The sequence below is a fragment of the Bombina bombina genome, chromosome 12 (genome assembly GCF_027579735.1).
Source record: "Bombina bombina isolate aBomBom1 chromosome 12, aBomBom1.pri, whole genome shotgun sequence".
Classification (NCBI taxonomy): domain Eukaryota; kingdom Metazoa; phylum Chordata; class Amphibia; order Anura; family Bombinatoridae; genus Bombina; species Bombina bombina.
The window spans coordinates 110,714,158-110,727,543 of NC_069510.1; the positions used below are offsets into that span (position 1 = coordinate 110,714,158).

Below are 13,386 nucleotides of genomic sequence, written 5' to 3' on the forward strand. Positions count from 1 at the left end.
AACTTCCTCGCTACGGGTCCAGATCCAGGGATCCGGGAGCGGTTCTGATAGATGCTTTGACAGCACCTTGGAACTTCGGGATGGCTTATGTGTTTCCACCCTTCCCGCTGCTTCCTCGATTGATTGCCAAAATCAAACAGGAGAGAGCATCAGTGATTCTAATAGCGCCTGCATGGCCACGCAGGACTTGGTATGCAGATCTAGTGGACATGTCATCCTGTCCGCCTTGGTCTCTACCTCTAAGACAGGACCTTCTGATACAGGGTCCATTCAAACATCAAAATCTAACTTCTCTGAAGCTGACTGCTTGGAAATTGAACGCTTGATTTTATCAAAACGTGGTTACCAGAAGGATTTACCACAAGATATGGCGTAAATACCTATACTGGTGCGAATCCAAAGGTTACTCCTGGAGTAAGGTTAGGATTCCTAGGATATTGTCCTTTCTACAAGAAGGTTTAGAAAAGGGTTTATCGGCTAGCTCATTAAAGGGACAGATCTCAGCTCTGTCCATCTTGTTACACAGGCGTCTGTCAGAAAATCCAGACGTCCAGGCCTTTTGTCAGGCTTTAGCTAGGATCAAGCCTGTGTTTAAAACTGTTGCTCCGCCATGGAGTTTAAACCTTGTTCTTAACGTTCTACAAGGAGTTCCGTTTGAACCCCTTCATTCCATTGATATAAAGTTGTTATCTTGGAAAGTGTTATTTTTAATGGCTATTTCTTCGGCTCGGAGAGTCTCTGAGTTATCAGCTTTACATTGTGATTCTCCTTATTTGATTTTTTCATTCAGATAAGGTAGTTCTGCGTACAAAACCTGGGTTCTTACCTAAGGTAGTCACTAACAGGAACATCAATCAAGAGATCGTGGTGCCTTCCCTGTGCCCGAATCCTTCTTCAAAGAAGGAACGTCTTCTACACAATCTGGATGTAGTTCGTGCCCTCAAGTTCTACTTGCAGGCAACTAAGGATTTTCGACAAACGTCTTCCCTGTTTGTCGTGTACTCTGGTCAGAGGAGAGGTCATAAGGCTTCGGCTACCTCTCTCTCCTTCTGGCTTCGTAGCATAATTCGTTTAGCCTATGAGACTGCTGGACAGCAGCCTCCTGAAAGAATTACAGCTCATTCTACTAGAGCTGTGGCTTCCACTTGGGCCTTTAAGAATGAGGCCTCTGTTGAACAGATTTGCAAGGCTGCAACTTGGTCTTCGCTTCATACTTTTTCCAAATTTTACAAATTTGACACTTTTGCTTCCTCGGAGGCTATTTTTGGGAGAAAGGTTCTTCAGGCAGTGGTTCCTTCTGTATAATGAGCCTGCCTATCCCTCCCGTCATCCGTGTACTTTTGCTTTGGTATTGGTATCCCAGAAGTAATGATGACCCGTGGACTGATCACACATAACAGAAGAAAACATAATTTATGCTTACCTGATAAATTCCTTTCTTCTGTTGTGTGATCAGTCCACGGCCCGCCCTGTTTTTTTAAGGCAGGTAAATATCTTTTAAATTATACTCCAGTCACCACTTCACCCTTGGTTTCTCCTTTCTCGTTGATTCTTGGTCGAATGACTGGGAGTGACGTAGAGGGGAGGAGCTATATGCAGCTCTGCTGGGTGAATCCTCTTGCATTTCCTGTTGGGGAGGAGTTATATCCCAGAAGTAATGATGACCCGTGGACTGATCACACAACAGAAGAAAGGAATTTATCAGGTAAGCATAAATTATGTTTTTTTTGAACAAAGGGACCCTGTTCCAGCAGATTCCTGCGACAAGGTAACTTCCACGGAGGATATGAGGACATCCCCACTAGGTCTGCGAACCACATCCTTCGTGGCCAAAATGGAGCAATCAGTATCACTGATGCCTGCTCCTGCTTGATGCGGGCCACTACACGAGGAAGAAGTGGTAACGGCGGGAAAATGTAAATCAGATTGAACCTCCAAGGCACTGCTAATGCATCTATTAGCTCTGCTTGAGGAACCCTGGACCGCGAGCCATATCTGGGTAGCTTGGAATTGAGACGGGACACCATGAGATCTATCTCCGGCGTCCCCCATCTGTTGCAAATCTCTGCAAACACCTCGAGATGGAGAGACCATTCCCCCGGATGAAAGGATTGTCTGCTGAGGAAATCCACTTCCCAGTTGTCCACACCTGGAATGTGGATTGCTGACAGCGAGCAGTTGTGGACCTCCTCCCACTCCAGGATACTTCCCTCATTCCAAGGGAGCTTCTCGTTCCCCCCTGATGGTTGATGTAAGCCACAGAGGCTATGTTGTCTGATTGGAATCTGCGACGAACCCAGAAGGAGCCAAGCCTTCAGAGTATTGAAGATTGTCCAAAGTTCCAGAATGTTGATCGGGAGGAAGGATTCCTCTCGAGTCCACAGGCCCTGTGCCTTCCTGGCACCCCAAACAGCTCCCCATCCTGATAGACTTGCATCATAGTCACAATCTCCCAGGATGGTCTCAAGAAGGACGTCCCTTGGGACAGGTGATCTGGACAGAGCCACCAGGAGAGCGATTCTCTCGACTGGTTGTCCAGAGAAAACTGTTGAGACGGATCTGAATGATCGCCATTACGTTGTTTTAGCATGCACAGCTGTAGTGGTCGGAGATGGAATCTGGCAAAAGGAATGATGTCCATGCTGGACACCATGAAACTAATCACCTCCATACACTGAGCCACAGAGGGCCTTAAGGAGGTCTGGAGGGCAAGACGAGTGGAAGTTAGCTTGTAACATTTCTGTAAGGAATATCCTCATGGATATGGAGTCTATTATAGTACCTAGGCATTCCACCCTGGTACTGTGAATAAGAGAACTCTTTTCTAAGTTTATCTTCCACCCATGAGATCGAAGAAAAAACAGAAGAGATTCTGAATGGTCTTCTGCCAGACGACAAGATGGTGCTTGAACCAGAATATCGTCCAAGTATGGAGCTACTGCTATACCTCTGGTTCTGGCAACTGCTAGCAGAGCCCTTAGATCCTTCGTAAAAACTCTTGAAGCAGTAGCTAGACCAAACAGAAGTGGAATAAACTGGAAGTGATGGTCCAGGAACACAAACCTTAGGAACTTGAAGTGTTCCCTGTGGATTGGAACGTGAAGGTAAGCATCCTTCAGATCTATAGTGATCATAAACTGTCCTTCCTGAATTAAAGGAAGGATGGACCTTTTTTTTAAAAAAAACTTTATTTTTCAGTCAAAGGTTACCATGGATAAAAAGACAATTCGTTTTGCAAATAGTCAACTGTGGGTACATTACAATTAGTCCATTTAAATTTTAAGTCCATCCTGGTAGTACCTTTTCCAGTTTTCTCTCTTCTCTGAATGCCCTCCCTACACCCTCCACCCACATCCTTCTCCCCTCCACAGGTCGCTAAAGCATAAAATAATATTAATATGGATATTACAGTTGTTAGTCCATATAGACAAGCACTATCCAAGGCTTCTATAGTGCAATTCCCATTATCCGTAATGCATATAAAGTAATACAGTAATGTCAACTGGAACTGGGCAACCATGTAAAATTATTTAAAGTATTCCCCTCTTTATCAACTTTACCTCCTCTCCCTCTTACCAGCAGCAACAAGACAGACCTTTAAATGTAGGGTTAATTAGTATCTATGTGTCCCCTGTCCCTTTCCGTGTATAGGAAATTCCATTTACCCCGGAGTTGAGGAAGGATGGACCTTATTGTTTCCATCTTGAACAAGGGGACATATAGGAAATTGTTTAAGCACTTTAGGTACAGAATCGGGCCGAAAGTTCCCTCCTTCTTTGGGACCATAAAATCCCAAACCTCTCTCTGCAAGCGGCACCGGGACAATGTCTCCTAGGGAGGAGAGAGCCCTCACGCACCCCAGAAAGGATTCTCTCTTTTCTGACCTTGAAGACAGGTTTGATATGAGGAATATGCCCCTGGGTGGATGAGACTTGAAACCTATCTTGTATCCCTAAATGATGACCTCCAGGTCCCACGGGTCTTACACGTCCCCAAACCAAACGTCTGAAAAGAGCGACAGTTTGCCCCCTACATGATCCAGAGCCGGATCGGGGGCCGCCCCTTCATGTCAACTTTATCTCGGCGGGCTTCTTGCTTTGCTTGGATTCATTCCAGGACTGAGCTGGCTTCTAAGTACCCTTGGATTGCTCAGGTTTTGCGGAGGGCTGCTGACGTTGGGGTTCATCAGAACGTAAGGGACAAAAACTAGAACCTTGTCCCTTAGGCTTGTCCTTCTTATCCTGCAGTAAAAAGGCACTTTTGCCTCCAGTAACCGTGGAGATAATTGAGTCCAGGCCTGGACCAAAAAAAATCTTTCCCTTAAAGGGGAGGGAGAGAAGTCTGGACTAAGGAGTCATGTCCGCAGACTAGGACTTCAGCCAGTGTGCCCTACGGGCTTGAACAGAAAAACCTGAAGCCTTAGCATTCAGGCGAATAATTTGCATATTTGCATCACAAATAAAAGAATTTGCCACCCTTAAGGCCTTAATTCTTTCCTGGATCCTGTCGGCACCAGTAGGTAGCCGCTCCAGCAACAGCCGCTACCGGTTGAAACAAATATTCCATTTGTTGAAACATCTTTTCTTAACAGAGTTTCTATCTTCTTATCCAAGGAACTATCCTCAAGCTGGATAGTAGTGCGTTTAGCAAGCGTGGAGATAGCGCCATCCACCTTGGGGATGGAACCCCACAACTCCAATTGAGAGTCCGGGACTGGGAACAATTTCTTAAAGGAAGACGGAAGGTGAAAAGGAAGAACCAATCCTTTCCTATTAATTCTTAATAATGTTCGCCATCTTTACAGGAATCGGGAAAGTTTGTGGTACAACCCTGTCCTCATAGACCTTATCTAATTTAGGAATCAAAGGTTCCTCTGGGAATGTCGGCTATGGAACCTCTAACGTAGCCAAAACTTCCTTCAACAGAAAGCGTAAATGTTTAATCCTAAATCTAAAATCTGGTTCCCCTGCAGCTGGAGGTTTAGAGGCAGCAGATTCCGACCCAGAAACAGCACCCTCTGAAGTATCAGAGGCGCTTTCATCATCGGATAATCTCGTATCAGATAAATTCATTAAACTAGTTGATGACCCCTGGGAAGGATAGCAATATTTGACCTTTCGCTTGCACTTAGCAGGGCGAGGTAAAGCACTAAAGGCTGCAGACACTGTTTGTAACTGCGCAGTAAAATCTTGCGATAAAAGACCCCCTACAGATGGAGGATTAGGAGTGCTACGGGAAGCTGCATGTGTATTAGGAGATGACTGTAGGGTGCGCACCTCATGGGACGGAGACTCCTCAGAGGTGGATGGCTCAGTGGTATCAAACATATTAACCTTTCTTTGACATGATTACTTTATCAAGGCATGTGGAACATAGTTGAGCGGGCGGGTATACTGTGGCCTCCTTACAATATAGACAGGTATTAGACTTAGGTAAAGAAGGTGTACCCTCTAACGCAGAGCTTTCCAAACTTGTTATGTTGGTGACACACTTTTTAGACCTACATCATTTCGCGACACAGTAATTCAGTTGTACTAGCAAACAGGAGGTTAAACTAACTTGTTTTAAGAGATACGGACACATACATAAATTATATAATAATGAAATGTATTTACAAGTAACAGTATGTAAGTATGTGCAAGAATTTAAAAAAAGTTTAATAACACCAATAACTACTTACTATTTTAATGGGATGTATGAGGTTTATGGGATGATCACAATTTCTGAATATTTGGTGGAATATTAGATAAAGACGCATTTCATCATCAAGCATTTTTAAGCTTCCACTTCCTATCCATATATCAAGAGCAGGTGCAGCAATGCACTACTGGGAGTTAGTTGCAAAAAAACCCCTCTGACTTCAGCTCAGCGTTTAAGCTGCCGCCCTCAGAGCTCGGTGAGTCCCATTGACTACTGCTTGCGCTGCAAACACACTGCTATCCCACTCACTGACTACACGTGCAGTCACGAGCCGATTGAGGAGACTACACATGCAGTCAGGAGCCAATGTGCCGCCAATGCAAATAGTTTCAGTTCCCACTGCGCCAATAGGTTAAGATGATCTGTGTCCCCCTAGGTATCAATCATGTGTCAAACATGTGATATGCGTAGCAGGCAGGCGGAAAGTCAGAAACCAAAAAAAAATTGTGCTGAAGCAGGGACACACCTACACACTGCTGCCGACACACTAGTGTGTCCCGACACACAGTTTGGAAAGCACTGCTCTAACGCCTCAGAATCCTCCATAGCTTGCACTTACAAAGCAGACTATTGAATAATAAAAAAAAAACGGCACCTTTATACCGCCAATGGCTGGGGCGCTCACCACTTCCTGTGACCCAGGCCAAACAGAGAAACCGCTTCTCCAGTAAACCGCACGGTCAGGAAAGAGGAAATAAGTGTGACCACACCCGGTCACATGGTGCGCAATGCAGGAACGCCCCTGCTGTAATTAAAAAAAAAAAAAAGTGCACCAAGCGTTTCAGGCTGCGCAACGATCTTACCGGAATCTATGCCGTGGAACAGAAACACAGCCTCTCAAGTTTGACAGTCTTGTAGCGTCGCTCCTGACATTGGACTTGAGTGATGGAAGCAGGCAGTGAAACTCGTCAACTCTGATTGCTTAGGAGCTGTTAATACGAGTCTGGATGCATTTGCACAAAGACTCTACCTGCATCTCCAGACTCTAACATTTGTCAATGCTCTCACTGAGAGGCTGACAAGTCTACTTAAAACTCCAGATACCCTTCATAAAGAACTACTCAGAATCTTCTGACACTTCTCTGCCAATCTCCTGTGACGAAAGGCAAAGAATGACTAGGATATGAGGGAAGTAGGGGGAGTATTTAAGCCTTTGACTGGGGTGTCTTTACCTCCTCCTGGTAGCCAGGTTCTGTATTTCCCAACAGTCAGGAATGATGCCGTGGACTCTCCTCATATTAAGAAGGAAATTGGGTTTAGTGTCCCTTTAAAGGGACATAAAATTGTAATTCGTTAGTGCACTTCATTATTACACAAATGCTGCAGAGGTTAATAAACACACAGTTAAAGTTGTGATCAGGAGCTGCCATCTATTGGAGCTTTTAAGCAGGACCCAGCCAGTTTGTCAGTTGAGAGCGGCATGCGCACATAGCCTGGTGCACAAATAAGGCCTAGTTTTCACTGCTGCTGTTTGACCCCTACCCTCCGTTACATTGAGTCCCAGCAGGAAAGGGTTACTGAAGGTACTTCTTGTTACCACCAGTTTGCAACAGCAGTGGAAACTAGGCCTTGTGTTTGACCCTATTTGACTATTTATTTATAATTTAAATTTATTATTACTTTTATGGTAATATGAAACATGGTTATTTTTTTTAGTTTATTTTCTCTGGTGGTCTTGTTAAAGTTTCTTTTAAAACACTCCTGTGCATCATATTATTTGTCTTTTAAAGTCAAGACCCACCAATAAAGCAATGAGATTTCGGCATATCAACCAATGAGAAATAAGTCCTTAAAGGGACATTGTAGTCAAAATTAAAGGGACAGTCCGGTCAAAATTTAAATGGACACACATGAATTACATCTTTGTACGGAAAACATTTGCAATATACATGTACTGGCAAAACTGCTTTGAGTAAAATATATCACTGTTTTAGTGTTAGCATTAATCTCTGCACGTGCATGTGAAGCATAGCTAGATATTCTCAGTGCACTAGCATTTTAAATACTGCAGATGCACAGAGTGCCAGTGGGGCTTGTATGATGTCAGCAATTAACAAACTGAGTCATTACCACATGGTACAAACGCCTTAGGCTCTGAGCAAGTGTTGTGTTTAAAATGCTGGTGCACGGTGCATACTTAAATACACTTTAGCTTTTATTAGAAGCATTTTTGCTAATACATGTATATTTCAAAAACACTTCTATTCAAAACTTAAATGCATCCATCTGGATTCCAATTTTGGCTAGAATGTTTCTATAAGTTTTCATGATTCAGATAGAACATGCAGGTTAGAAAAACAACAAACTTTCCAATTTGCAGCTGCTGTAAGTAAATTGTAAAGTTGCCTCTCTTCTTGGTTTGATATTGATAAAACATAGCCCTCATTTGTCTTAATCAATTTACACGTGTACGCTCCTGAGCCTACCTCTGTATGCTCTCATAAAAACAAAAAAAAAGTTTATACAAAGGAGAAAAGAGGGGTCAATTTGATTTAAAAACTGTGCTCTTTCTCTCGCAAAAGTTTGTTGGACTTATGTCCTTTTAAAGCCCAGTTGCACACAGAAACGCATATGTTGGTAGCGTCAAAATCATACAACTTTATGACATAACATTTACATGCAACACATTTTTAACTTGTTTGAAAGTGGTGCCCTTTCATATACATGATAGAACTTTTTAAGAGTTTGCTGTCCCTTTAAATCTCTGTTAAAGTAATTACTCATTAACATTAACCAACTATTTCACCTCCAGGCCAACCCCCCCTGCCTCCTGTCAACCGTACAATACATCAACAGCTTCTACGCAAACCGACTGAGCGGCGAAGAGTCCTACTGGTGGATGCAGTTCACAGCCGCTGTGGAATTTATCAAAACAATCGACGACCGCAAGTAACCTAACGCACACTGGCTGTATAAAGAGAAGAACAGAACCGTTGCGTATCAGGAGCCGGCGCCAAGGACTCCTTGTATCATACTGTACAGAGAGAAGGGAGTGGTTTAACCCTTTCACTGCCTGGGGGACCTCAAGCAAAAAAAAAAAACTTATAGGCTCCTCTGGCAATGAAAGTTTTAAGCGTTTTCCACTTATTTACTGTGTTTAAAAGAAAAAAAAATATTGCTTTATTTTCAATGGGATGTTCCCCCCCCCCCCATCCTAAAAAAAAACCCTGCTAGAATCTGAGCACTTTCAACACCACCACGTGTAATGCTGCAACATTTTAATAGAAATCTTTACTAAACTGAGAATATCATTTATCTGCAGGTGTGGATTTTTATTTTCTTTCATTTTCTTTCCTTAGAGTTCACCAACAGAAAAAAAAGGGACCACAATTTTGAGTATTTTTTTTTAGCATTTTAGAACACTTAGTAGCAAATAACACATTGTTTTGGGATTTTTTTTTAACAGTAGTGTAATACAATCGGGTCTATAGGATTCTTTGGGAATAATTTTAAAGTGGAAGATTAATCTGGTTTGCCATCAAGCACGACATGAAAAAAACAAACATGGCAGCTCCAATGTCACTGCAGGTCACTATTTTATAGGATTATTAATAACAAGTTTGTATTTTGCCAAGTAATTTATCTGTTACAGCTCCCGTCCAGTGGGTTTCTATTAAAACGTTTGGGAAGGGATTATTACAGAATGTAGAGGTCTGTTTCATTAGCAAGTATTCCAGTTACTGTCAGATAGCGTTCTTAAATAGCAGCACAAATCTGTATTTAAAAATAACTTGATAAGATTCAACATCCATTTTTTTTCTTGTCACTACTGGGGGAAAAAAATTGATAATCAAATTATTTCAGGAATTCTGGAACTGCTGTGTTGTAAATTGAGGAGTCGGCTACATAGGGTCGCCATTTGCTGCTGCAAAGGCAGCTTTTCTATGTAATTTATGAAGTGTTACAAAATAAATGTAAAAAGTCTAAAGATTAATTAGGAAAAAAAGCCATTGCATGGCCTCAGATCAATTTAGACGAGCCTGGTATCTCCTCGTGCTTGTCTTTTGTATTAGATTGGAGTTGCTGCTTCTGATTATATATTGCAAATATATACTTTATCATTTGCTTTCATAAAACCAATTTTTTTTTTTTATAATGCAGCTGCAAATGAGTTTATTTATTGAAGAAGCCGTTAACATTTACTGGAAAACAATGAATTCTGTTCCAGCTAAAGACAAGGGTGGCTGTTTTTAACAAAACTTCAAATCTGTTATTTTTTTTAATTATTGAGCTAGAAATCCTCTCTTTTTCGGTTGTTACAGTCCACGGCAATAACTGCGGGCTCTTCAGATATCAGAAATTGATGTTTCCTGAGCTAATTAGCAAAATAGTGCCTCATTTTATTTATTAGCTATATTAGACAAGAGTATTAGTATCATGTGCCCGTGTTGGCAGAGCAATATGTGCAGCTGGCTGTATACCTGTCTGATGGGCACAACGCAGCCATTTTTGGCTATATGGTTTTAATGAATAGACTTCTGGAACTGCATAGTTTGCACAGGCATGGAGGCAAATGGGGGGACAAATGGTACAAGATAGGTTTGTGTTCAGCTCTAGTGACGTCTCACAAAGCAGATCTCTGCAAATGGCAGCTAACCCAAGCGCATCTGCCAGTGGTAGCAGGACGACGATTAAATAACCACACTTTTTAGCACTGGTGACCTTTATGGTAATAAATCAAAGACTGCAGTCCTCTAGTTCAGTGCTGTCAAATAGAACTAATTTTTATGAGATTGCTGCTTAAAAAACAAAAACTGGAATCTGACGTCTTTGCAAATATCAAATAACACCTTGACTGCTAGACTGCTGACCTCTCTGGTAGAGAGTGGGTTAATTGCGCCCGTACAGAGCACTGCATTGCTCTGGCAAAGGCTATAGACTGAGAGGCTAAATATTCAGAACTGTACCTTAAAGATCTATTGTATGTTATACTATAAGATCTTTACCGATCAGTAACACAGGTGATGGGGAACCTCCAGCTGCACAGGGTTTACATTTAGACATAGTCTATTCAGTAACCTTGCTTTTTTTTGCTGTAAAATATATTCCTTTTTAATTATTCTTATGAAATAAAAACTGACAGGGGTACACTGTGTGCATTTTTTTTAATGAGTACATTTACACTTAAAGTATCGGTTGTCTGCTGTGTGCGTTAATGAGTTTGTGTGTGTACGAGTGTGTGTATCTGAATATGTGCAGTGTGTGTGTGTGTGTTTTTATCTGTCAGTGATGAGCTATTATGGCTAGAAGTTCAAGTTGTGTCTAATCAGTACTTAATGGAAAATGTATCAAGCTGCATTTACAGCTTTGGACACACTGTGGTGCCGGCTTCCATGAGAGACCCTGCATCCACAAGTTTAAGAAGCAGTTCCTGTGTGTCATCCTCTGAGAAATCACCCTGAATGTGCTCTTTCTTTTTAATGACACAATGAGTCCATGGATCATCTTAATTACTAATGGGATATTCACCTCCTGGTCAGCAGGAGGCGGCAAAGAGCACCACAGCAGAGCTGTAAAATAGCTCCTCCCTTCCCTCCCACTCCAGTCATTCTCTTTGCCTACGTTAGTGTAAGGAAGAGGTAAAGTGAGGTGTTAGATTAGATTCTTCAATCAAGAGTTTATTATTTTTAAAGTGGTACAAGATTGTGCTGCTTTGTTCTAGGGTGTAGCCGTAGTCCATATCAGTCTCTTCAGTAGAGCAGTGGTGACTTTAGAGCAATGGGAATTTGTGGGACATAATTCTCACTGTGCCTCCCATATTGATGCTGCCCTACTTCTGAAAGACTGAGGGATCGTACTCAGTTTTTTTCCTTTATCACAGGCCCATAGGAGGGAGAGGACCTCTTAAACCTGGAGCTGCCTTCACTGTCGGGCAGATGAGGAGGTAAGTGCTAACCTAGTATCTGGGGGACTGTTCTCAGAAACGGAGGCACTTATGATGGGACAATAAAGAGTCTAATGGATGGGGACTTTATTGACAGTGTAGGCGCAGGCACTGGGGCTGAACACACATTGGCTTTTGGTGGTTCTCATCTCCCGACGCTTTTAATAATACATGCGACCGGAAGATAGCTGAATTTGGCACACCCACGATGGGCGGGACTAGAGGGAGAGCATTGCGCGCCCTTTTTGACGTTCTTTCTGTTCTGTGGTAACTGCGCACTTAGTATTGAAAGTGCTTGTCTGAATTTCTGCTTCGCATCTCTGGTAGTGGGTGTGGAGCGGGAGAACAGCCAGACATTCATAACGAAGTTTGATGCGTGTGTTAACCTGCAGAATTCCGGTTTCTACAGATACTGCCTATGTAGTGAGAGTCGTTTCTCCAATCAGGCACCTCAGCAAAGTACTGTTGAGGTGTAGAGGAGTTCTTAGGGCTATTTCTATTTTGCCATACATATAATAATAATAATAATTAAAAAAAGACGTTTTAACATTTTAAAGGGACAGTAACGTTTTTCTGTCAGTGTAAAAGTGTTAAAAAAAAAAATTGCCAATTTTTGTGACCCACTGTAAAGTTAAGATGGACCAAGAGTCTTTGCAAGCTGTCACTTGTTTTTTATGCTTTAATGACAATGTGGAACCACCAATACCTTTTTGTTCCTCATGTATTGAGAGGACCTTAAGCTACAGGGAAAGACTTTTTACTGAACCATCATTTACTAAAGAGGATGCTGTTCGGGAGTTTAATGCCAATGATCAATCTATGCTGCAGCTTTTTCCTCAAGCATCCCAAGGTTTACCGCCCTCACAAGCAGTGCCCTGCACCTCCTCTAACTCCTGCTGGGGTTACTTTAAAAGACATTGCTTCCCTTATGTCTTCTGCAGTTTCAGATGCGTTGTATGCTTTTCCAATGTTGCAAGGAAAGCGTAAGAGGAAAATCGGGTGCTCCCTCCCAGAAGTCTGAAGGGGAGGATACCGCTGTAGCATCTGAGGGTGAAATTCAGATTCGGACAGTATGATTCCTCTTACTGATGCTGAGGTAGTTTCTTTCAGGTTTTAGCTAGAACACCTCAGTCTACTACTTAAGGAGGTTTTATTAACTTTGGATGACAAGGACTCCACCGTCGTTATTAACCCTAAAAATCCAGTAAATTTAACAAATATTTTGAGGTTCATACCTCAATAGATGTTTTTCCGGTTCCAGTCCGAGCTTCTGAGATTATTACTAAGGAGTGGGAGAGACCGGGTATCTCTTTTCCTCCATCTCCTATATTTAAAATGATGTTTCCCATAGCTGACGTTGTCAAGGAAGCTTGGCAGACAGTTCCCAAGGTGGAAGGGGTGGTTTCCACTTTAGCCAAGAGAGCTATAGAGGATAGTTGTGCGTTTAAAGATCCTATGGATAAAAAGTTAGAGGGATTACTCAAAAGGATGTATGTACATCAGGGCTTACAATGGCAGCCAGCTGTGTGCATTGTTACCGTCACTAGTGCGGCGGCATATTGGTTTGATGCGTTGTCTGATGCTATCAGGACTGAAACTTCCCTGGATGAAATCCAGGATAGAATTACAGCTCTTAAATTGGCTAATTCCTTTAATACGGATGCTTCCCTTCAAATTATCAAACTGGGAGCAAAGATTTCAGGTTTCTCTGTTCTAGCTCACAGAGCCTTATGGTTAAAACCTTGGTCTGCGGATGTATCCTCTAAGTCTAAGCTTTTAGCGATTCCTTACAAGGGGAAGTC

The 13,386-nt window shown here is 42.4% G+C and overlaps 1 protein-coding gene across 8 annotated transcripts in view; it reads left to right on the forward strand.

Annotated features, from left to right (window-relative positions):
* GAPVD1 (GTPase activating protein and VPS9 domains 1) overlaps positions 1 to 10,788 on the forward strand; it is a 231,021-nt gene extending 220,233 nt beyond the window's left edge. For all 8 annotated transcript variants that reach the window (XM_053695629.1, XM_053695636.1, XM_053695630.1 and 5 more), the window contains one exon: positions 8,453 to 10,788. In XM_053695629.1, the coding sequence (XP_053551604.1) occupies positions 8,453 to 8,593 (141 nt within the window). In that variant the 3' untranslated portion in view covers positions 8,594 to 10,788. The remainder of the gene's footprint in view (positions 1 to 8,452) is intronic.
* The last annotated feature ends 2,598 nt before the right edge of the window (positions 10,789 to 13,386 follow it).